The sequence below is a fragment of the Chaetodon trifascialis genome, chromosome 22 (assembly GCF_039877785.1).
Source record: "Chaetodon trifascialis isolate fChaTrf1 chromosome 22, fChaTrf1.hap1, whole genome shotgun sequence".
In the NCBI taxonomy this organism is placed as follows: domain Eukaryota; kingdom Metazoa; phylum Chordata; class Actinopteri; order Chaetodontiformes; family Chaetodontidae; genus Chaetodon; species Chaetodon trifascialis.
In genome coordinates, this window is record NC_092077.1 from 14,086,590 (window position 1) to 14,111,275 (window position 24,686).

At 43.4% G+C, this 24,686-nt stretch overlaps 1 protein-coding gene across 1 annotated transcript in view; it reads left to right on the forward strand.

Annotated features, from left to right (window-relative positions):
• Positions 1-24,686, forward strand: part of pcloa (piccolo presynaptic cytomatrix protein a) — a 56,377-nt gene that overhangs the window by 27,376 nt on the left and 4,315 nt on the right. Inside the window, exons 6-24 of the mRNA XM_070991567.1 lie at positions 251-1,794; positions 3,274-5,344; positions 7,198-7,245; positions 7,855-7,937; positions 8,159-8,234; positions 9,119-9,244; positions 12,008-12,116; positions 12,564-12,628; positions 13,093-13,277; positions 13,645-13,695; positions 13,913-14,043; positions 15,925-15,951; positions 16,992-17,085; positions 17,981-18,052; positions 18,144-18,390; positions 19,035-19,289; positions 21,684-21,825; positions 22,973-23,034; positions 23,644-23,778. Of these exons, the coding sequence (XP_070847668.1) occupies positions 251-1,794; positions 3,274-5,344; positions 7,198-7,245; positions 7,855-7,937; positions 8,159-8,234; positions 9,119-9,244; positions 12,008-12,116; positions 12,564-12,628; positions 13,093-13,277; positions 13,645-13,695; positions 13,913-14,043; positions 15,925-15,951; positions 16,992-17,085; positions 17,981-18,052; positions 18,144-18,390; positions 19,035-19,289; positions 21,684-21,825; positions 22,973-23,034; positions 23,644-23,778 (5,523 nt within the window). The remainder of the gene's footprint in view (positions 1-250; positions 1,795-3,273; positions 5,345-7,197; positions 7,246-7,854; positions 7,938-8,158; positions 8,235-9,118; positions 9,245-12,007; positions 12,117-12,563; positions 12,629-13,092; positions 13,278-13,644; positions 13,696-13,912; positions 14,044-15,924; positions 15,952-16,991; positions 17,086-17,980; positions 18,053-18,143; positions 18,391-19,034; positions 19,290-21,683; positions 21,826-22,972; positions 23,035-23,643; positions 23,779-24,686) is intronic.

A 24,686-nucleotide genomic window follows, 5' to 3' on the forward strand; every position in this document is an offset into this window, starting at 1 on the left:
GGTTTGTTTTTGCTTTTCTTTTTGTTTTGCATGGACAGTTCCTTTTTTTGTTGTTGACCATTCATCATAATATTTTTGCATGTGCCTGCATGCTGTTACTGTTCATCTTGTATGCTTGTTGCATATCTTAACAATCAAGGTTTTTTCCATTTTCCACCTTTTTTCGTAATGTGGATAAGGCATGGCTTGCTTCCATATTGAAAAAAGTGTGTATTATTTGGACTCAACTGATATTTTTGACTTTTGACAGGTGAAGCTGTTGACTACTCCAAGAAAGGGACTTACGCAGGACTGACAATTCCACCCTATTCCCAAGCCAGGGTCACAAGTGCTGTTGGTACTCTCTTTGGTACAAACAGCGTCTTAAGGTCATCAAATGGGGTGGTCTATTCCTCTGTTGCAGCACCAATACCATCTACATATGCCATTACCACCCAACCAGGGTCCATCTTTTGTACAACATACAACACCTTGTCAAGTATGCATACCAGCGACACTATGCCTTCCCTGTCCAACCTCCAGAACTTACCACTTACACGGTCCCACAGTTTCCTGTCCACCATCTCCACTCCTGCAACAGAAGAGCAAGGCGATGCCCCACTCAATCTGGAGATCTCTAGAGGGGGTACTACTGCTGCCCATGCTGTCAGCACAGCAACAACCTCTTTATCTCTTGACACCTACACTGATGCATCCCTGGAGGCCATAGCTGCTTCACTTGAGGCTCTGTCTTCACCCATGGTTCCTGGGGATGGCCAGTATCAGGCAGAGCGTGAGAGACTAGAGATGGAGAAACTCAAGCAACAGCGCCTGGCTGAGGAATTAGAGTGGGAGCGCCAGGAAATTCAGCGGTTCCGTGAACAAGAACAGCTCCTGGTGCAGAAGGAACTGGAGGAGCTACAGGCCATGAAGCAGCATATCCTGACCCAACAGGAAGAGGAAAGACAGGCTCACCTTATGATGCAGAAAGAAACCTATGCCCAGCAACAGCAGCAGCTTGAGCAGATTCAGAGACTTCAAGAGCAACTGCGACTTCAACTGGAAGAGCAAAAGCTTCGACAGATGTACCCGGGAGGGGACATACCCGGGCATGGTTTGCAGGAAGCAATTGTCTTAGGGCCTGATGGCACAGTGCTGGCCCGAAAGATCACGGATAGTGGGTGCCAGACAGATGAAGAGGACGAGGCAGTCAGCAAAGCTTACACAGCAGGGAGAAAAAAGAGAAGTGCTAAAAAGAGTGTTGACAGTTGTGTGCAGACTGATGATGAGGATCAAGAGGAATGGGAGGCTCAGACCAGAAGCCGACAAAGCCGGCCACGCACTTCCAGAGGTGATAGGGGTGGACAGTCAGAGATATCTCTTCAAGCCCACACTGAGATTTCTATACAAACAGATACAGAGGGGAACATTAGGATGGACACCAGGATGGAACTGTCTGACTCTGAAAGGACCTCACCAAAGAAACGACCTACTCCCTTAGAAATAAGCCAGTCTCCTCACCTTAAAGTTGAATCCTCTACACTTCAAGCCCCTCCTAAATCTCCCAAAGTGCTCTATTCACCCATATCCCCCTGTATATCCCCTAGCAAATCCCTTGAGTTTGTGTCCTATGAGAAATCACTGGGTGATACAAGCCCCCAGAAGTTAAGAGGAAGTGAGGATCCATCAAAGGCCTCTCCAGGAAGTCCTAGGGGACCAAAAGCCATGCAAAGATCCATGTCTGACCCTAAGCCAATGAGTCCAACAGGAGAAGAAAGGGCAACATCTGGCACCCAGTATGGTGACAGCTATACTGTGAGTATTATAAGTATCACTTTAATTTACAAAAGAAAGAAAATAGGCGCAAAAATATGATTGGATTTATTTTAACTTTAAGAAGGCGAGGATGTTATTTGTATTTAATCTGCTCTTTGGGTCAGTGTCTGGTGAGGTATTTCCAATTTGAGCATATTTCTTGGTAAAATAACATGGTCATAGCTGCAATGATGACAGTTTTTCTTAGATTTGGTTTGTTATGCCACTTAAGTTTTAGAAAATTCTTACTTAGCTTTTCATGTGAATCATACTTTGACTGCTTTACTCACACATGAGTAAATATTTATCCAGTGCAAACAAGGAACAATACAAACATATATATACATTTGCATGTTATTCCTTTGAAATAATGCTGCCCAAGAATTACTGCTCCATGGAAACCTAACCATAAGTTATGTTTCTTGCAACACCAACAAAACCATCCTTTGTCATGTCTTACTCATTTAGCACAAGTGACATGATGGCTGAGTAGTTAACATTCCTGCCCTACAGCAAGAGATTGCATGTTCTCCTCATGTTTGCATGAGGAGGCTTGCACACCACACTATATGACATGCATGTTAAGCACTGGGAATACTGCTACTATTTTGACTGCTTGGTGCTCCTGATGGATGGGTCAAACACAGAGGAAGGAATTTCAAAAGAACAATTTAATAGACTGAATTAGCCATAGTCCAAACAATGTGCCAGTCCTCACACTCTGCTGTAATTAATCCAAGAATTGCAGTCTGTCTTTATACCATAATACTCTATTATGTTTTATGGAAACACTCACAGTAATGTGCAAAGCTCTAATGTAATTTGACATGGACATACATATGGAAATATATACTGTACATACAGGGAAATGAAAGAAAGATCTGAATATGTTATGCATATTCACTTAAGCATCCCGTGTTGCTCTTGGCCCTTGTGGGGTATGGAAGTCAGTTTTCTGCCTGGGCAATTCACTCTTGAGAATCTCATACATACATAAAAGGATGGGAAATAAGCTGAGCTTGCATGAAAATATTGAGCTGTCAGTGATCCACAGAGGCTCAATGTGAATAAATTACTTATTTTAAAACTACACTGTGTACAATTTAGTTAGTAGTGGGCAACATTTATGTGCAAGAATACATATCTTATTGGGATGCACAAAAGGTGATCAATAAATTGTGTTTTCTAATAACCTTTCATACACTGAAATTCCCCACTGTGCATGTTGTAATTTCTAGTCATTACTTTATATTAACACTGTAGAGACTAGAATTGATTCCCCTTTCCTCTTGTTTAATTTGACAACATGATTGAAATCATGTAAAATTTAGCCATTTTCTCAAGTTAACAATTTCTGAGTAATATAATAATATATAATATAAGTCAGAACAAGCTGACTCATTTATGGTGATTAAGAAAAGTGTTTGAGTACCTTCAGGCCCAATCAGTTTTTTTTGTTGTTGTTTATTTTTGATACAGGGGAAAGGCTCAGGTGGCACACCAACAGGCACTCAAAAGAAGGTGAAGAGGACTCTCCCCAATCCACCGTCAGAGGATGAGTCAACAACGAGTGGCCAAACAGCATACACCACTGGTTCTGCCCGCCGAAGAATGTGCCGCAATTCCAACATGGCACGTGCCAAGATCCTACAAGACATTGATCGTGAGCTAGATCTGGTGGAGCGTGAGTCCTCCAAACTCCGCAAAAGACAAGCAGAGCTAGATGAGGAGGAGAAAGAGATTGATGCCAAGCTTCGGTACTTGGAGATGGGAATTAATCGTAGAAAAGATGTGTTACTGAAGGAGAGAGAGAAGAGGGAAAGGGCCTACTTACAGGGTGTTGCCGAGGACAGAGACTACATGTCAGACAGTGAAGTCAGTAACATCAGAGAGACTAGAGGTGGGCGCGGAGGTGGTGAAGATGAGGAGATTGAAGGTCATGGTCTTGAACGTCCCAGGACAGCTCCCCAGTCAGAATTGGATGACTTTGTCCCACCTCAAACCAAGCATGAGTATGGAAAGTACTCCCAGTACCAGTATCCTCAAAGCCAGTACCAGCCATCTCTCTACCAGACCCCACAGTCCTACCAGTCTCATTCTATCTACTCCTCTGTCCCCTCACTGACTAGCTCCCAGCAGCAGAGTTACCACCAGATGCTCCTGTTGCAGCAAAAAGCTGCCAGACAAGCAGCCCTCCTCTCAGAGCTGGATGCAACTAAGTATGATGTCATTAGCCGCCAGCCTGATCCCACATCATCAGCTTACCTGGGAGTCAAGTATGACAAATATGGCAACCATCTTGACCTCAGAGCCTTGGAGGTGGGAAGTATGGCACGTAGTCCAATGTCAGGTGTCTCTGATTCCTATTACACTGATGTAGATCACCATACACCTCGGAGTTACATGTTGCTGGAGGATGCTGCAGAACTGGCTAAGGGCTCTGCAGGTCTGTCTTCATCTTATAGTTTAGCTGAGCGGGAGCTGGCTAAGGCAGAGAAGCTACTGCGCAGGAGTGCTGCAGATCTGGGGTCTACTGACTACCTTGGATCCACCTCAAGACTCCATACATTTGGAAAGACCCCTGATGAAGAGGATACAATGGAGGAACCCTACGAACTGAAACTCCTGAAGCAGCAGCTCAAGCAAGAGTTTAGGAGAAGCACTGGTGGAACAGAAAACTTAGAACAACTGACAGGTCTCTCTCAACACTACTATTCCCCAAGCTCTAGCATCTCTGGTTATTCTCAAAGACAGTATCCAAAGTCAGATAAGTATAGCATAAGTCGTCTTACTCTAGAGAAACAAGCAGCTAAACAACTCCCAGCATCAATGTTGTACCAAAAACATAAGACTCCATTGTTAGAACCTAAGATCTCCTCCAAGTACTCCTCTATTACAGACAACAGAGGTTTGGAGACAGACTATACCAGCTATCTTGGGTCTACCAGTGCATCTCCAAGGTCCAGCCGGCTCTTGCAGGATGAGATTACCTTTGGCCTTCGTAAGAATATTGCAGAGCAGCAAAAATATCTGGGGTCCACTTTGGGCGCCAACTTGGCTGGATCACTAAATTTGGGCCAGAGCTTAGGTTTGGACTCTGCCTATCCTAGTGGTAGTCGCTCAAGACCCTCATCCAGGCCCACATCTTGCTATGGTCTGGACTTATCTATCAAAAGAGACCCTTCCAGCTCTTCACTAAGGCTGAAAGGAGATGGTGAAGCATCTGGAGATGGACCGAACTATCAAACACCCTCTGGTCGCACCAAACCCACCAGCCTTCCCATTGTGCAAAGTGGGCGTGGCCGAATACCCATCGTGGCCCAGAACTCAGAGGAAGAGAGTCCACTGAGCCCTGTTGGGCAGCCTATGGGCATGGCCCGTGCATCCGCGGGACCTCTGCCGCCCATCTCAGCTGATTCAAGGGACCAGTTTGGTTCCTGCCTGTCCTTGCAGGACTCTCAGCAGCAGCAACATATCAGGGAAGAGCCAACCAGGGGTAGGGGTTATGTGCTGTTGGATGACCTTCAGGGCACCATGTCAGATAGTGAAGGTAAAAAACAGACTTGTCACACTGTCACTCTTTTACTACTTACAATTTCATCCTTGAGAGTGTCTGGTTATGGTTTGTCTTGCTTTCATTTATTATTATTGTGTAAAGTCTTTAGCTTTTATGTATTTATTGAACCTCTGCATGTGTCTGATTTTCCTGTTTTGATGTTTAACCTTGACTTTGGTGAATGTATCTTCTTTCTGTTTTCTGGTGTCAGTACTGTTGGTCAGTCAGTTCATATCTGGTGTGCATGCATGTCTTTGTACATTTTGCTTGATGTCTTAGAGGCTATGCTTGAATGTGTCTATGCATGCACTGTGTTTCTGTCTGCATTCCAGATATTGTGTAACATTTTCCAATATTAGTTCACAGCATGACACCATTCAGTCTAACTTTCTTACAGCCAGATTGTGTGGGAGGTTTCCCTCCTCAAATAGCAAATGCTCACTTGTGGAAGTCTGCATTTTATTTAGAGCATGCTGTCATTTGTAGCTGTTTCTCAAAGAACATTTTCATAGTCTTTCAAATCCTGCTTGTTAATCATGCAAGGCTTGAGTCACAGTAGTAGAACAATCCTTCAAAATTCAGATCAGATTTAGAAAACTTTTTTTCTAATGATACACTGACGAAGTGCCTCCCCGCAAAAATCTCAATTGGTACAAAACTCTGTCAGTTAGACCAGTTCTTCTGCAGTCACTCTTCAAATTAACAATATATTACAGTAACATAGCCAAAAGCTCTTGATTATATTTTTCGATTCCTTTGTGTAAATGTAAATAGTGTATGATGTTGGTGTATTTAGTGATCATATTTAAATATATTTGTGGATTAAATTATTACACGAAACTATAGGCAACATCAAACTTTTACCAAATTATAATTACATTCCTAGAAAAAGAAATATTTAAAGAAGGATACAGTCATCACAGTAGGGGGACCTTGATTGTATTTTTTGAAATGCATGGTATTTGGTCACAACACTAATGTGTGCAATAAATATATCACTTTAACTTGCATGTCTTGTCATGAATACTTGCTTGTATGTATTGTGATACATCAGTGACTCTATGCTGCATGGAATACATTTATGCCCGTTAACCTTTATAGTTTCTTTATCTTGCATTCCCTAAAAGAATTACTGCCTCATTTTAATCAGAATGAACACACTCTCCTAGCATAACCCATTGTTTTCTGTATTTGTGATTATGAAACAGGAAAGAACCTGATAAAAAACATCAATAATGCAAGAATACTACAGAAAATATCATTATTTTGATTAACTGCTGAGCAAACATTTATTTTTCTGTACACTTGCTATCACTGAAAGCATATTGTATTCTGGGCTGTCATTGCTAAGAGGAGGCAGTGTTGTAAAATGTGCTGAACAGTGTCTTATTTCATCAGGAAAGATGATTCATTTTTTAAGCAACAACATAAAATAAATCTTAGTTTACTGCTGTCTCCTCTTTCCTTACCTTTGGATATGTTTTGCTCGGTAAAAGCCATAAACCATCAATTTAATTTATAAGCAATACATTGTAAATGTCCACTCCTCCAGTAAGGGCTAAAACAATTTTATCACAATAATTAATATATTCTGTGGAGTGCTAAATTAAAACAGCAGTGACGTGGTCAGTGTCTAAACTGAGGACAGCGTTTTAATGAAAAGGAATACAAAATGTGACAATTTTAGTACGTTCAGATTCTAACAGAGGTTATTGTTGTTTATTTTTCTGGTTTGAACATGTAAAGATCCCAGTTCTGAGTGGTTTTGAATGCAGCAATAACTACTTCTTAATAAATTCATATGGATCCCACATTTTGCAATGTAAACCCATTTGCCTTGATTCCAGCCCTAAGTGATTCCCTGATGGCTTTGAACAGAGACGATGCAGCCAATGGTAGAGTATAGTTCAGTTCTCTAGTCATCCATTAGCTAACATATTAACCCACATCACACGTCAAGTGCACATCATCATAACATGATAACATAATGTAGGTTTAAGACACTAATTAAATGACAACTAACTGCTTTAATTAGCAATTCTTCGAACAAATGTCAGTGATTTTACATTGCAAAGATGTCATATGATAAGATACATACCGTTCTGTATGTTTTAGAGGAAATACATTCATTTTCCTAACAGTTTGAGTTAGAGAATACATATCCAACATTTACACTCATACAAATTACCACATTATAGGTTTAGATTATGCTAATATACACCCTTTACTAATGCTGTTTTTATTCACTGTCCAACTGCATTTTGTGCTGATAAAACCTGTGAAAATGTTGTTTTGCATCTTTCGCCTTTTCACATGAAAGTGAAATAATTAACATTTTTTCCGACCTTTGAATTCCTCATATTTTTTTTTCCTAGTCACCAATTAGCGTTAGCAGACTTTTCATGAGCAGAATTTAGCTTGATAGCACGTAATCGTAATAGTAGGATGAAAAAGTGCAGGTTCTCAGATTGGTTCTGAAGTACTGCTTGTTTGTATCCCTGAAGCCTACCACCTTAGACGAGAAGAGACAGACTGGTTTGACAAACCTAGAGACGGACGGTCAGAGAATGGACAAGAAAAGAAGCAGGTGAAACAGGAAAAACACACAAACATACTGCACACACAGACACCGGTAAAGTTCTCGCATGCACTGTATATCCAAAAGGTGATGAAATGCATGCACCCACACTCAATCTCAAGGCACTTAAATGCCACATATATATATCCATGTTGCAAAGAATCCATACTTAACTGTCTCCCATTTACCCTCTACATACATGACATCTCACTACTGTGTATGGGCCACAGGGAAAAGGCCCGTACTACCCCTTCCCTCACCTCAGGGTCAAACTGCAGAGGGATCCCAAAGACCGCAGTGTCTCAGGTAAAGTAGCACAGTTTACTACATTTCATTCCATAACAGCAGCATGCTAAGAGGAGGAACAACATCCCTTCAAAGAAGCATGTATTACAAGCTAATGTGTTACTGACTGTGATGCATGCATTAGATTTTATTGACCCCATTGCTCACTGACTGTATCAAATATGCCCTGCTCGCAGCAAAGACATTGTTTTCCTTTTATTGGATTTGAATGATCATAAACAGATTCAAAATTATTTGGAAATAACAGTTGAGTGTACATATTAACATGGATCATAACCTCTCATTAGCTTGACAGAGCATGACTAGCATGCTTCATGCATTTTACTTATTGATATTCATGCCAGATCTGAAGAAACTGGCGAGTCACTTCCCCTGCCATTACGTTCCATCACACCATTCCTCCAGGCTCAAAGCAGGCAGACATTTCATTTCCTGGCTTCTGTTTTGATTTGGCTATTCTCCACGCTCATCAGTCATCGCCATGCTCAAAATGGTGTATCCCTCACACTTAGGATTATCTTACGCAATTAACAAACAGCCCACAAAGGAAGCGTTTTGTTGACGAGGACCTGGTTCTGAGTCATTTTGCCTCAGTCGCTCTGATCTCTCTTCCATAACCACGTTAACATGTTTCATACGGTGAAATGAGGGTCTGGCTCTGTGTAAGTGAAGGCCTTTTTATGTGTGACCGGTGGAGGGACAAATAATACATCCACGTGTGATTTGTAGATCATTTGCAGAGGACTTGACATGTATGCTGTTGTCTGTGCTGTTCTACAACGGCAGAAAACTGCATGCAGAAGCAGTGAAATTGAGAAAAATGTTTTTCAAACAAACTGGGTTACAGGAGAATGAGTCTGCGTGTGCCATGTCTTCACTTTCAGGAAATGGTCTGGGTATCCGTGTGGTTGGAGGGAAAGAGGTCCCTGGCTGTAATGGAGACATTGGAGCCTACGTTGCCAAAGTGCTCCCTGGTGGAGCTGCAGAACAAACAGGAAAGATTCTTGAAGGTAAGCTTTTTTACCAAATTAAACTTCCTTTTGTGCAAGAAAAATGTGTAGGTGGAAAAATAAATTTGGTGGTTTTGCTGGACTGTTTCTTGGCTGGGGGCAGGCTAACGTGTTAGCATGTTAAACTGAGCTTTAGAACTGCTGGGAGGTGGATTTTGATGCCATAGGACAACCAAGCTAGCTGTTTCCCCCATTTCCAGTGTTTGTGCTAAGGTAAGCTAACTGGCTTCAGGCTGTAGCTTCATATTTACTTCACAGGCATAAGGGTGCGAATTCTCTCATCTAAATCCCGACAATGAGGGATTGTGTATTTCTTCATTCAAGTATTAAGTATTCAAGCATTCATTCACAGAGTGATTCACATGCAGAAGTAAGTCTAATGTTACCTCACAGTTTACAGACAGCAAGATTAACTATTTTTGGTAAAATTGGATATTTTAATTTAAAAAAAAAAACCTTAACACAAGGCTACCTCTGCTTCACATAAATTTCACCAACTAACCACTGTGCACTAACTCAGAGACCTGTGATTTCACCCTACACACCACTCACTGACACCACCTCAGGATAAATTGCTGTGTGGTGTAGTAACAGAAACACATTTCATGACGCGCTATTGATTTCACATGGGGGAGTCTAGGAACAGTTAACCCTGTCACCCTCCAAGTCCATCTGTCTACTCATAGTCCCCTTTAATCTCTGCGTCGGGCCACACTGAGGGTGTTGGACAACTGGCAAAGCTGTGGCCCGAGCATATTTGAATCTGCCACACGAGTGATCTATGGGTGGTGAGATAGGGAGAGAGAAAAACTGCCCGGTTTGGACGTCTGCATACTGTGATATCCGTCTGTCTGTGCTCTGTGGATGTGTGTGCGTTTGAGCGTGGGCAATTCTTTTCATACTTTCTGTTCTTGTTCGTGTCTCCTTACATTTCCTTTGACATTGCTGTCTTCTCCACTTCTCTGTGAGGGCTCCAGTGAAAACTGCTCTATCAAAGAAATGCAAATAAAACAAATGCGAGTGGGAAAATTGGTTTCTTATAGATGTTTTCTTGAATTGAGAGTTGGATCCCCAGTGTAACTTGACAACAAAATAAAGGCACATTTTATTTCAAAGCAATATTGGGGAAATGTAGATTGTATAAAAAAAACTGTGAGACACTAATTAGGCTTTAGTGCTTTGAGCTAAATGCTAACATCACTGTGCTAAAATGCAAGCATTAGCGGGTGTAATGTTCACCAGGTTGTCCGTCTTGGTTTAGCATGTTAGCATGGTAGCATTTTCCATTTGCCAAGTGGTACAAAACAGTACAGCTGAGGCTGAATGAACTTTTGCAGGTACTGGGTGAATTAAAATTTCAACCTGTTAATGCTGCTACAGGAACAGTCTGAGGAGCACCAAAGTTATTAAAATTTGTTCCACAGGGACCTTGAATATCCAGTTCACACCTGTTCAACATCTCTAAAACCACACTGCAACCGTTCCTAAGAAAAATGCCAAACAGATATTTTAAAGTCTGCAAGCTTCTATCATTTAATGAGGTTTAATCACTTCAGCTCCAATTTGAAATAAACAAATTCCCAGAGCTTTCTATATTCTGTATGATGTATGTAAACCCTCTGCTACCCATTAACCTGTCTCAGCCATCATCCAGCCCTTTCTCTACTAGTCTCATTCATTATTACTCCATGCACAGACAGAACTCTGCTGACGATTGCTTCAGTCCAAGAGTCAGGATGCATCTGCGGTGTTGTTAGTCGCGAGGACAACTCAACCATGAAAACACCCATAACCCTGTCATCAACACAGACAGAAAAGGCTGCAAAGTACTTTGGCTCTGTCAGCGGGAACACGGCGTCTCACCCTCCGTGGTGTGAATATGGGGAAACGTTGTCAGATTCAACAGGCGTGGAGGCTTAGTGTCACAGAGGCACAGACACAGAGTGCGTGCATGAATACGCGCTTGTTTGTCTGATCGCTGAGTTTCAAGTTTCAAACTGCAGCACACATGCAAGCCGTGGAGTGTGAACAATTTGATGAAATCAGGGTGAAACAGCAGCTTCCTTGTCACTCACGCATGCAGCTCGAGAGTATCGGCGCAAACAGAAGACCCTCCTGATGAGCTGTTTCAATCGGTGTAAGTCCTGCCAGTGAGGCAGGGTGTGTTTCTGGAGGATGCGCTGGGTTTGCTGTGCTGTGTGGATTCATATGAGCTTTCACATTAAATAGAAATAAACAGTCTCTCCTTTCTATGAGACATTTGTCATTGCTGGACTAGATTGATTTCTGTATTCTTTCCAGGCCGTAACGCACCATGTTTGAAATGTTGTCCTGCAAATTCTAGTTTTATAGCTGGAATAAAATGACGGCATTTTCATGTTGGTTTTAATCCAGTTCTGTGCCTGAGCGCTCTACAAGCAGCTTTGTCACACAGCTGCTGTTTGGGCTGTCACCAGCATGTAGCTCTCCATTTTTTTTGGCTTGCAGTCTCATGCACATGTCGTTTGAGTACAAGAATCAAAGCTTGTTTTCTCTCAAAAGATTGCTCACTGTCAATTTACTCAAAAGATGGATGTTAGACCCTGAACTGGTCCCCCTTTCAGGTCAATGTGAATTTAGTTGTAGAGTGAATTGATTGATGACTCTCTTTAGGGCTTTGATCTGGTTTGGTTTGAGGTGGATTGTTTGTTTGGAAAATGTGATTCTGCACACATTTATTTAGGCGTACTGTATGACTGTATGCAAATGTGTGACCACGTACAGGAATGCAAGTCCTGGAGTGGAACGGTGTTCTTCTGACGGGGAAAACCTACGAAGAGGTCCAGGGGCTCGTCGGACAGCCGTGCAATGAAGCAGAAGTGTGTGTCAGACTGTGAGTGTAACCTTTGTCTTTTTCTATCTGCATACCATCGTGAGCACGCCGTATTAATTCTTTCCTCTTCTTCCTCATACTTTAATCATCACTCACTGTCTCTTGGATCCGTAATCTTCCCGATCCAATCGTTGCTCTTTTTGCATATCCTGCCTCTTCCTCTCTTCTTCTCTGCTCCTCTTTTTCTTCCAGTCATTGTCATGACTTCAAAAAAGCTCAATTTCCCCCTAAATGACACATTAAATTCTGAGACATCCATCTTTAAAACTCAACCTGATTTCCCATTTTAATTATTTAAAAGTGAGCCATGATTGCCAGCTTTGACTTTTCCTGACTTCATCAGCACTCAGACGGGTTTTCTTTCTACTTTTTTCTCGTTTTTCTTTGTTCGACTTGAGTTTGGATTTTCACAATTATATGATACCTTATTTTCTGTCTGTCTTTCAGTGATCTCAACATGCTGGCTGAGTCTGAAGGGTCGGACCACTTGGATTTCCCGGAGCACAGTAAAGGTGAGCCAATGACTCCCCCACCACCACTGTCTTCTCAGTATTTCGAAATTAACTTTCGTCTCTTGCAGTTTTTAGATTCTTCCCATATCACTTTCATCTACAATTCTCTCTCTTCTCAAGTTCAGTCATGCGTTTCTCTCTGCCTGCAATACACTGGGGACATTAAATTGTTCTCAGAAGAGCTTAAACACTGTACAGCCTTCGTGTCCAACTTGAGGTTTTCTGTTCATGATTAATTGTTTTGCCCTTCCTTTTCAATGGAATGTGGCCTAGAAGTCAGAGAACTCCCCAGAGGGTTGCTGCTTCCAGTCCTTGGCCAGTCCCAGCTTTGCATACTGGTTCTGTGTGAAATTAATTATGGTTGCACTGGAACACTTTCATTGTTTGTGTTCATGCCCATGTTTGCATGCATGAGCTTAAATGGGCGCCTTTGCATAATGATGCGCCTGGTGGGACCCCTCTAGGTGACAGACCTCCCAGGTCTCCAGGTGTCGATCCCAAACAGCTGGCGGCTGAGCTGCAAAAGGTGTCCCAGCAGCAGGCTCCCACCTCCACCTCTTCCTCCGGCCTGCCTGCCACCACCTCGGCGACCTCCAGTCCCGGTCAGCCAGGATCACCCTCCGTTAGCAAGAAACGCCACAGCAGCAAGGCGAGTCCAGAGGGGCAGTTTGAGACCTACAATTAGTTTGTGTCCCAGCTAGAACATAAAGTTTGTGGAGCGTATGTTAAAGCCTTCCACATTAGGCAGCTTTTACTCCATTATGAATATAACATTTACCACTTGTAACTCATCTAAAATTAATATTTAAACAGATGCATCAATTGTGAGAGTTTAACTTGTAGTTTAGCCTCAAGCACTACATAAAACTCAGCACAGCACAGCACAGCACAGCACAGCACAGCACAGCACAGCACAGCACATACTGTTCAGTATGAACACCCACCAGCAAACACAAAGTATCCACCTCCAGATTTTTGTCAGCAGTATCTAAGCATGTTGCTTTTATCGCTTACAGACTGCAGAGGGGATGAAGACCCAGTCCCACCCCATCTCTGGAGAGATACAGGTCTGTGAAACAAAAGGATCAGCTCTATAATGTATACATTTAAATGGTGATATTTTAGATTTAAGGGTATGTGATCAGTGTTTTAGCAATTCAAAAAGCATCAGATTAAATAAGTGCATGGTAATACAAAGTGAATCCTGTATTTTACGTTCTTAGTTTTCAGTTTTCGCACATCATTTCTTTCCCCGAATGTAATTCAATGTGCTTCTTTTTGCAGCTTCAAATCCACTACGACAAGCAGCTCGGCAACTTGATCGTTCATGTCCTGCAGGCCAGAAACCTTGTCCCGCGGGACAACAATGGCTACTCTGACCCATTTGTTAAAGTTTATCTCCTACCAGGGAGAGGGTGAGTCAAGGGTGTGGAAACTGCAAGCACACCTTCAGTAGTTCAGAACAGGAACAGGAAGGTCGGTGAAGGATAAATGATGGAAAATGTTGTAGCTGTACCAGCTTTGTTGATTTTGAGAGATAGAGGTGTGTAAGATATGATTAATTTTATAGTTTCTGTCTTTTTCAGACACTTTTAGAGAAGAAATTTTAGTGCTATACCTGCTTAGATATCTCCAGGCTACAAAGGAAGCACCGTTGTTAAGCTCAAATCTTATTTCCATTCATTTTAAAATTGATTTAGAATTGATTTTGGCTTACCATGACATCTTTCAATGTGCAGCACATGACTTGTCTTTGGTATCAGTTCCATGGCGCATATGCACTGCACATCAGGTCCGTCAGATGTTTAATACTGTAGTTCCAGCGGCTGCATGTGATATGAACTCCTCGTTATGGGGCTCATCAGCCTCGTATTGCTGCTGAATGACATGAACATTATGTAAATGATATGAAGTTGCGAGTGTTCTTGTGTTGATGTTGCTCCTGTTGATGGGTGATGAGTGCAGTCAAAATCAATAGCTCTCATATTCACGTGCAATACGATCCACACTCCCTCATGAGTCCAGGGCTCTCTTTCTCGCTGTGATTGTGCTGTAACGTAATTGACTCTCCCACCTCCTCTGCTGTATGAGGTCCTTCGAGAGAGTGTTTTTTCCTGGGATCGTTTTAGATAAAAGCAATAATATATGGCTGTGGGCTTTGCAGCCGCCACTCCTACGAGCCTTCAGTTTGACGTGCAGGTGCAGACGCCAATGTGGCTTTCAAACAGGGTCAGGGTTATGTTAAAGGGACTGGGATAGTGGCACCCACAGGTCCTGCAGCCACTCTACTGAAAGTGGTTCCGGAAATGTGCACACTTACCGTAAGCACATGCGTGCAAATGCTTGTGTATATGCTACATGTGTGTATACATGGACAGGCTCACAGCTATCAGAGCACCGACTGCAATCCATACGGAGGCTTTTCAGTTGCATCACAGATCTCCTGGCAACCACATGGAGCTCCTGCAGTGAGACGGGTGGTTATAAATGATAGCTTACCAGGAAAAAGGGAAAAATAGTTGTGATTTGGTGAAAGTAATGCACATTTACATGTCGGTGTGTATAAAGCTGGGGTTATGCTTCTCCAGGCTGCATGTAACAGACTTGAGTGTTGTTCTGTTTCCATGCAGGTTGCTTTTATATTTGCACAAACTGGGGATAACATGTACAGTTCCACATGGAAGCAGAGATGTTTACGTGTATCTCTGCAGAAGCATAACTCCATCATAAGTTCTGCAGGAATCTGTCACTCAAAACACTTCAACTTGTAGTTCAGTTCAGCCAAGTGTTAATGTAAACAAGTGTTAATTCTTATGATTTTCACATTTTACACAGTGGTGCTCTGTAAAGTAATGATGCTTTGCCAGCTGACAAACTATGTAAACACAAATTAAATTAGTTTTTGTGTTCACATACAGAGGATGAGATAGCAGTTCTTGTACCACGAGCTGTGAATCCCTTTTTTCTGCTCACTCGGGCTCACGAGCAGCAGATCTCCACTACGGTTGCCAATGGATGCGTTAAATCACCTGAAAGCCCCCTCAACACACATACATGCTGTTCATGAGACACTAAAGCACAAATTCAGCCCACCGCTGCAGCACATCACAGTTCCCCGCTCCTGCCCCTGTCCTAAACACACTTAATAAATCCCACACTCAACCTAAATACAGTGATCTCCCCTTCCCACATACACACTCACAGTCCACAGACTCTCTCTTTGACCCCCCACCCTCCCTCTGACTATTGTTTCTGTATGTTGTTCTTTATATTTAATGCATGCTGGACCCCCTCAGTCAGGTCATGGTTGTCCAGAACGCCAGGTATGTGACTTGCCCACTTTGGTACTTTGGTTCTGTTTTGGTTGAAATTTGGTTGTCAGTTTGGTGAAGGTAACAAACATCCAGGTTGTTTTCTAACTGTCCGGAAGCTTATCGAAAGTCAGTTCCACTAACTCCACTAGCTTAGTCTCTTTGCATCTCATTTTAGAGGAGCTGAATCTCTAAATATTAACATCTTCCCATCTCTTTAACATGTCACTGATGAACTTATATCCCCTGTGCTTACAATTAGTGTTTTCCCAGATAACTGTTGTGTTTTCCTGGTAGACAGTCTGTTTTTGTCCCTAACCATTGTAATTTCAAATCCTAACATTGAACCTGACACCCCTTAGTTTGTCCCTGTTTTGTGATTTAAATCCCTCAGTAATGTCCTACATCGTGCCCTGACATCTTACTGTACCCTCGATGCCCCGCCACGTTCAGCACACACTCCCATTACTTTGCTCTGCAGTCCTTACTCATTCCATTATTTCAGTCCGTGTCTTGACCAAACTAACTCTTACGGACTTACTCATATGCTGCAATCTTGAATCAAACCCTACACACTGCAAAAAACATCCATCTTAAAAAGGCATTCATTCTATTGCATTGTGATGTAAAGTATTTTTTTCCTGAAAACAAGTGAAATAACTGGCCAGTAAGGTTGCATTATGCGATTTCTTCATATGCAAATTGACTTCTCTTTCAAACTAAGTGCGTAAATAAGTCAGCCTCTCTTTCCTTACTGCCATACATTTTCACTTGTTGTAGGACATCAAAATTTCATGAGTCTAAATGACTTGATGGACATCAAAATGGACTTTTTTGCAGCACACCCTGACATCATATCCTGCCGTCCATGCACGTAGGCCCATACATTGTTACCGTCCAAACAATGTGCATCACATTCATTCTCTCCTTTCTACTGTCACGTTGTGCCCTACTCCACTATATTGTGCTCCCTGCATTGTGGTGGTCCACTAATCTGCAGGGCTTTTGCACGTGTGTGACCAAACCTGCGTTGTTCTGATGTGTTCCCGCAGTGCTGAAAACAAGAGGAGGTCCAAACACGCAGGCAAGAGTCTCAACCCCGAGTGGAACCAGACAGTCATCTATAAAAACATCCTCCTGGAGCAGGTATGCCGTCACACGTGCATTTCTCACAGGCGTGGTTGCACAAGTTCAATGTCACACACCTTTTGATGTGCTTAGACATGCATGGGGTCATAATGAAAGAATTATATTTAAAAAAAAAAAAATAAATAAATATTGCCTTTTCTGTGCTGGCACTGTGGCCACTGGTTTTAGTACAGCAGATGGATATGCCTTTGGGATTTGATTATACAATTTTAGATCCCATTTTAGATTAATTGGACCCTTATCAATCGTAGCAAAGTGTGGACCTCTGTTGTCTGTGTTTTTTAAGCTGCCTGACTGCGCGCTCCCTCTTTAAGACCAGATCATATGTTTTTTCTTTAAAGGGACACCTCACCCCAAATTAAGAAAAATACTTTTACCAGTATGGCTATTTATCTATGTGGATAAATTGGCTGTTGCAACGTCTGCTGTCTCTCAAATATATTAGATTTAGATGGCACTCGGCTTGTGTTGCTCAAAGAGCCAAAAAAATACATCTGAAAAACTCAACAGCGAAGTCTTTTTCCAGAAATCATGACCCAGTTACTGCGCAGAAGAAAGTTTGCATCTTCTCATGGAAAAGATGCTCGTGCTCGTGACAGCGTGGGATGTAAACATTAATGGCGTCCTCCTCGGCTGAGCTGTAATGATTGCTGGCAGTAACGGTTAGCTTTAAACTCATCTCCACAAGCTAGCAGTGTCAGACTCGTAGCTCTCTAGATCCAAAATAGTTCTTACATGAAACTGCTCACAACAAGGTCTTTGGATTATCTTGAGTAACAGGGTCATAATTTTGGATTTTGTGGCGAACTGCCCCTTAAAGGCACATTTTATGGTGCACTCGAAGATAGTTAACCATAAAAGATACGTTAACCTTTGACTGTGTGTGTATCAGTTGAGGAAGAAGACCCTGGAAGTGAGCGTGTGGGACTACGACAAGTGCTCCTCTAATGATTTCTTAGGAGAGGTAAACCTCTTTGAGAATACCAGTTTTCTTTCAGTGGTGTGCCAATACATTGTCATGCATATGCATGTTAAACTGCTGTGTTTGCTCCCAGGTCCTTATAGACCTGTCCAACACAGCCCAGCTGGACAACGTCCCCCGGTGGCTCCCCCTGAAGGAGCAGAGCGAGGGGGACCACCACCGGCGCTCCCACTCAGGCCAGGGCCGCCACAGTTCCTCTAAACCCTCCTCGCTGCACTCCTCCCCTAAAACCACCGGCTCCGCACACGACAATCAGGATTCCCCCAAATCATCTGTCATCAAGAGCCGAAGTCACGGGATCTTTCCTGACCCAGCCAAGGGTAGGACGCAATGAAATTCCCTCACCCGGCTGACTTAATCACCGTCATCCCCTGACAACCTACTGTACTCTGCTCCCTCTGCTAGTCCTACTTCCCTCGTCCCTCTGCTCTGTATTTCTTTCTTCCTCTTCTTTACTCTTCACACTCCTCTTACCTGGTGCTCTCTTCCTGTCGCCTCCTCTCTCGTCTGTTTCTTCCACTATCTTGGTGTCTGCCTCTGTCAACCTGTTTCTCCCTCTGCAGTCTTTTCTTTACACCAGCACCTTCCTATGCCCATTTCTGCACACCAGTCACAGCTTAAGCTTCATGCTTTTTGCTTTCTCATGGTCTGTTTTCTTGGTTGTCATGATGTCACCCAGCTCAGAGGCCTAGCCTTAGCTTCGCTCTACCTTTCTTCTAACACAGAGGGCAACATGGCGGTGGAAGGCTTTGACTGCTCCCCTAATTTAGAAAAATGACCATCAAATTTAATGAGGATGCTTGCAGATTGTAGACTTAATAGGCAGTTGCTATGCTGGCCAAATGGAGTTGCTGTCTTGCCAGCTACTAATTCACCACAGGTGATACACAAAAGGTAGCAGCCTCTAAGTTCACTTAAGTGAAGGATAGTTTTTTTGGTAATTTGGTGAATCTGGTTGTTTTAGACACGCAGGTGCCCACTATCGAGAAATCTCACAGTAGCCCTGGCACATCGAAGCCTTCCCTGTCCGAGGGCCAGAGCCAAAGCCACAGCCACGGACACGGCCAACACTCTCGCTCGCACGGCGCTTCACGCTCCAGCAAAAGCGCTGCACGGCAACACCATCAGGACAGCGGCACTGGAAGCGGCAGAGGCGCTGCCATAGCACCGGGCGACGCCCCACAGCAGCAGCAGCCGCCGCCGCAACGCCTCCAACCAAGTAAACCAAGACGCAAATAAAGCCTCCGCAGCATGGCCTCCTCGCACACTCATCTGTTCTACCCTCTGTTGAGTTCTTTTTTTTCCGTTCCTTTAATTTCCTTTCCTATCCTTGGTTCCTTACGCCCTTTACACCCTCTGGTCCTCTCCTCCGTAGTGTGTCAAAACTCACAACGCTTCTCTTCTGTATGTACTCACGAGTGTGTAGAGCCAGCATCTCACCTGTACTGTAGCACACTGTCTTCCTAAGTTTGACCCTTTTTCAGTGAACCCAAAGAGGCATAATGGTTGCTTATTGACTGCTTAAAAACCCTTTAACCATTAAAAACAGGCAATAAATCTTATTCTATAACGCTAAGTTAAACAGAAATAATTACATTTACCGAGGTTGGAGTTAGGTTTTGCTGTTGTTGAACAGTTGACAGTGTGGAGAGAGTTGCAGCACATATTCTGAAGGATAAATACTGTCAGAGCACAGTGACATTCTCCCAAATGAAAGGCGAGCAAATTCTGAACTTTGCTGCTACGAGTTCATTTAATGGAGTTCACGGGGAAAAACGTTCTGCTTCCAGTGGAGGTTTCTGTTGCCAGCTAGCTGTCATACACATTTTGGATTGATTGATTGATCCGAGCAGTGAAACAGAAGAAAGTTGCACTCCCTCCCCCTCCCCCCGAAATATCATTAACCTCTTTTGGTTTTTTATTTGTTTTTAATTTCCTTTACTTTAACAAACGACAACCAGCTTTTCTGAAGCTCCTCCACTGAGATGGCTGTGCATGCAGTCCACTAACCCCCCCCCCCCCTTTTTTTTTTGTTTGAACAACTACCGGACCCACAATGCACCTCAGTAGATGCTGCACACCCCACCTCTTAGTGGAATGTAAGAGGGGAAGATGTGCACCGCACACTGTGGCTGCATGTGATTGACAGTCAAGCTGGTTGCCATGATGAAGATAAACCGCTCTCTGAATCTCCATCTCGCTCCTCCCTCCTTCCATCTTAAACTGCGACCCCATGACCTTTGTTTCCCGGCGTTGACCCCCTGACATCTGACCTGCGCCTGCGAAAACAAACACACCCAGGCCAAAGAGGCCGCCTCTCGCTGAGGCACCAGAGACACAGCGTGGTGGGCGTGCTCACCATTCAGAGGGCCCAGTCTGATTGGCTGCCTGCCCTGCCATCGGTTGCGTCGGCCAAAGGGAGCAGAGCAGACGGCAGACACCTGACCCTCAGGAAAGCCGTGTCAGAAGAGAGGCCGCAGAGCATCGGAGGTGAGAGTTTGCCCAAGAGTCTCCTCTCTGTCGTGTGACTGAAGCACAGATGGAGCACGGAGAGAGAGAGAGAGAGAGTGAAAGAAAGAGAGGATGCGATGCTACTAACGCACACCTGCAGAAAGAGAGAGGGGAGGCTTACACGCTCATGAAAGAGCCAGGAAGACAGGGAGAAAGCTGCACTCAGCCACATCACCAGAGATTCATGCAGCGAGACACGCTTTCTTAACGGCCACCAGCACAGTTCACTAATAGCAGGAAATGAATGTCTCAAACTGTCACATGATTCATTGAGAGTTAACACTGTGCCACACTGCCACATCCGCCACGTCATGACTCCCCCATTGCTTCATTGAACTGGTATTAGTGAGCTTTTGCAATCGGACGATGCGTCGAGTGGCCCGAAAGAAAACCAAAAAGGTGTCGACATGGATCCTGTTCCGCACCACATCCACGCATCTCACACCATTCATTCTCTGTCACACCTGACGCCTGATCAGCTGTTCGAGAGGAAAATGTTGAGCTGTAAAACATTTAAGCATCTATTTCCTAAAGCATCTAAAATATGGTGCATATAAACATTTTTGTTCAACGATTTCGGAAAAAAGATAAACATCCTTTAAACTCCAGATATGAAACTTTATTGATGTAGTTTGATTATTAAACTCAACTAAAGCTGAGATATTAGATTTTTAATAACGGCTCATGTAGATAACTAACAATGTGAGTAGGGTCTACGTGCCTCTTGTTTGGTCTACCTTTGCGTAAACATATACATGTGATATTTCTCTGATTTATTTGTCTGTGTCATGTTGAAGCTTTACATGTGAGCTATTTTTGTCCTGTCTTTGTCTGAGAGAAAGATCCGAAGCACACTGGTTGTTCACATGCTTCTCGCTAGTCCTCAGTGTTTGTGTGCGATTCATTACAGCCCAGCCCTGTGCGATTTGAACAAACTTCACTTTTGACTGCGACATAAAGCAGCTCGTTATGTTGGATTCTAGTTGCTGCAGATGTTAACTAATGCTTCTTGGCCCTACCTCTTACATTCTTGGACCCGGCAGAGGTGCACTTTTTCTTCCTGTCTGTTTGTCGTGATGGGTGTGGTCGTATCTCCGCACAGCTCGGTCGGGCTACAGATCCAGCGATGCCCCGGTCACTGCAGCCTCTCTGGACAGCGGCCTGAGCGGCAGCGCCTACAGCCTGTTGGACGAAGATGGAGAGACGAACGAGGTGGACAGTGCCATCTTCCAGGTGCCCCGATTGTGAGTGGACTGATTCAAATACTTTTTTCATAAAATGTCTCATTTTCTACAGAAACCAAAAAGCCTTCGCTTATTTTGACATGACAAAGCTTGTTTTCTTATGATAACAGATCAATTTATGTCATTATCTGAAGAAAATTAAAGCCAGATTTCTGGAAATAACAAGATAATTGATCAGAACCTGACCATGACATGCACGCACTGCTCTGGGGGATGTGCTGAGGACTTTCAAAACAAACCATATAAACATTTTATGAACTTGTAAGAATGTTTTCCCTCATGATTTGAGGATATTTACATTACAGCTAATTATTGTAAGGGATAGACTTACGGGGGCTGCATGGTGGAGCAGCAGGTAGTGCGCGTGCCTCACAGCAAGAAGGTCGCCGGCTCGATTCCCGGGTCAGGCCTTTCTGTGTGAAGTTTGCATGTTCTTCCCGTGCATGTGTGGGTTCTCTCCGGCTTCCTCCCACAGACCAAAAACATGCTCATTAGGTTAATTGGTGACTCTAAAATTGTCCTTAAGTGTGAGTGTGAGCGTGAATGGTTGTTTGTGTAAATGTGTTGCCCTGCGATCGGCTGGTGACCGGTCCAGGGTGTACCCCGCCTCCCGCCCATTGACAGCTGAGACTGCGACCCCGAAAGGGATAAGCGGCATAGAAAATGGATGGATGGATGGATGGATGGATGGATGGATGGATGGATGGGATAGACTTACATACAGTTGTCAGATGTGTTACGGTCCAGTTGGCTGCAACCAAAAGAACTCTCACTGGCAGAGAGGAACTAGAACTAGAAAAGAAATGACTGCACATTTTCACCTGAAAATCAGGTGCTACAGTTGCCAAGACACCACCTCTGCATGCTGGCAAGGTGCTCCTTGATGATAAGTAAGAAGAGGAAACAGCCTTTTGTTTTCTGGTGATAACTTGTTGATTATCTTGTATTTCTTGATATATCAAAGCTTGTTTTCGCAGGAATATGAAATGGTACTTGTGATCTGTGTGAGTCTCATTTTGGATGTGCTGTACACGTTTATTGATGCTAAACTACCAACATGCTCAGACACCTGCTTCTGTTCTGAGCAGAAGATGAACAGTTCAGTTCGGCTTTGTAATTTCCAGGATTTTGTTTCCCCTCTCTTTAGTGGAAAGATCCCAAACGGCACAGACGTGATGAAGTCATCAATGGGACACGGTGATGGTGAAGGTCAGACACACAGTATGTGTGTGTGTGTGTGTGTGTGTGTACTCAGAACTGTTTCTCTTGATGCCTTTTAGTATTAACTAATATTATTTCTGGTACAGCACTTACATTCAGATGTCCAGGTTCAAGAAATAGTTAAAAAGCTAAAAGGGTTCATTATCTCTACCACCACCATCACCGTGACCTTCACCCTAACGTTTAATGATTTATGTTATGGGTACTTGTATTTTGTCTCTATAAGGAAGGCGAGTCCTCACAGTGTGACTGCATAAACAGATGTGTATGTCCCCACAACATGCATAATACACACACACACACAAGGCTACACTTTCTGTTTTCAGAGTCTTGTCGACCCAGCTTTCAAAACTGTCATTTCCATTCAGTTTCCAAGGCAACCAGAAGCCAGGCAGAGCTCCTCATAAGTCCTTTTAAAACAAATAACTGCGATTGCTCACGGGCGGTGTTTGATATGGCTCGTCATGAGAGTACCCTCAGAGTCCAGCAGAGGGCCCTCACACACAGAGGAGGGAGGGAGAGAGCAGAGGCAGGCCTTGAATATGTGCTTTATGTTTCACTGTGCCCTGCTGATTCACTATGTGTGTGTTTGTCCAGGTAAGTCCCAGGTAATGGGGGAGATTAAGATCGCTCTGAAGAAGGAGATTAAGACAGAGGGCGAGCACCTGGTCCTTGAGATTCTTCAGTGTCGCAACATCACCTACAAGTTCAAGAGTCCGGACCACCTGCCCGGTAATGGGAAACATTTCTGCTCACATACGCACATGAATTCAGACATGCAGGATTTGAAGTTCTGTTTCAGGATTTCTCAACGTTCAAAGACTATTTTATGTGCTGCTTGTCATTCGTAATGCTTGACAGCCCACACAGGCACTTGTTTAGAAAGGCATGTCACACAATCCTTGCCAGTTTTTCTACATGCAGAAGCACAGGTGTCGGGATATCCAGCCAGCATTCCCTCAGAAAGCAGCGTTTTGCATATATTAACCAGCTTCCAGTAAATATATAAGGTTAAAAACACCATTACACTCACACAAACACGTAAGCCTCTTGCAAAAGGAGCACAGCGTGGACATGTTAGGGGTGCGATGTGTCACTGTGTGCACACTTCACCACCAGTGAATATCAAGCAAATGCTCGGAGATGCTGCTGAGAGAAGCGGGCACAGAACCAAAGCTGGAGACAGTAAAGACTCCCAGATATTTGCAAGTGAAAAGCAATGTTTATTTGTTTTATGGCCACAATATGTGTTACTGCTTGTATAAAAAAATCATTTCCATGTTTGCAAACAGCTGTGTCAGTTATATTGTGTATTATAGTTAAATTTAAGCACAGAAATTCAGATTTGTGCTGAAAAAAACATATGTAGTATTTGATAATGCTACGATTTACCACTACAGTTAAATATTTAAATACCCAGATGGCCACTTCTGGTTAACACCCAGGATTAAAAATTCATGTTATTACATAACTGTCTTGTGGGATAGAAAAATAAACAGCACCCTGAGATCCAAGATGGCATCCAACAGTACATACAACAGTATTTAGATCGATCACATGTAAGCCTGACTGTCCAAACGCAGACGTGTCTACAGCAAAATCACACCACCCTTGATCAAAGGCAGATTGCCGCCCACCTC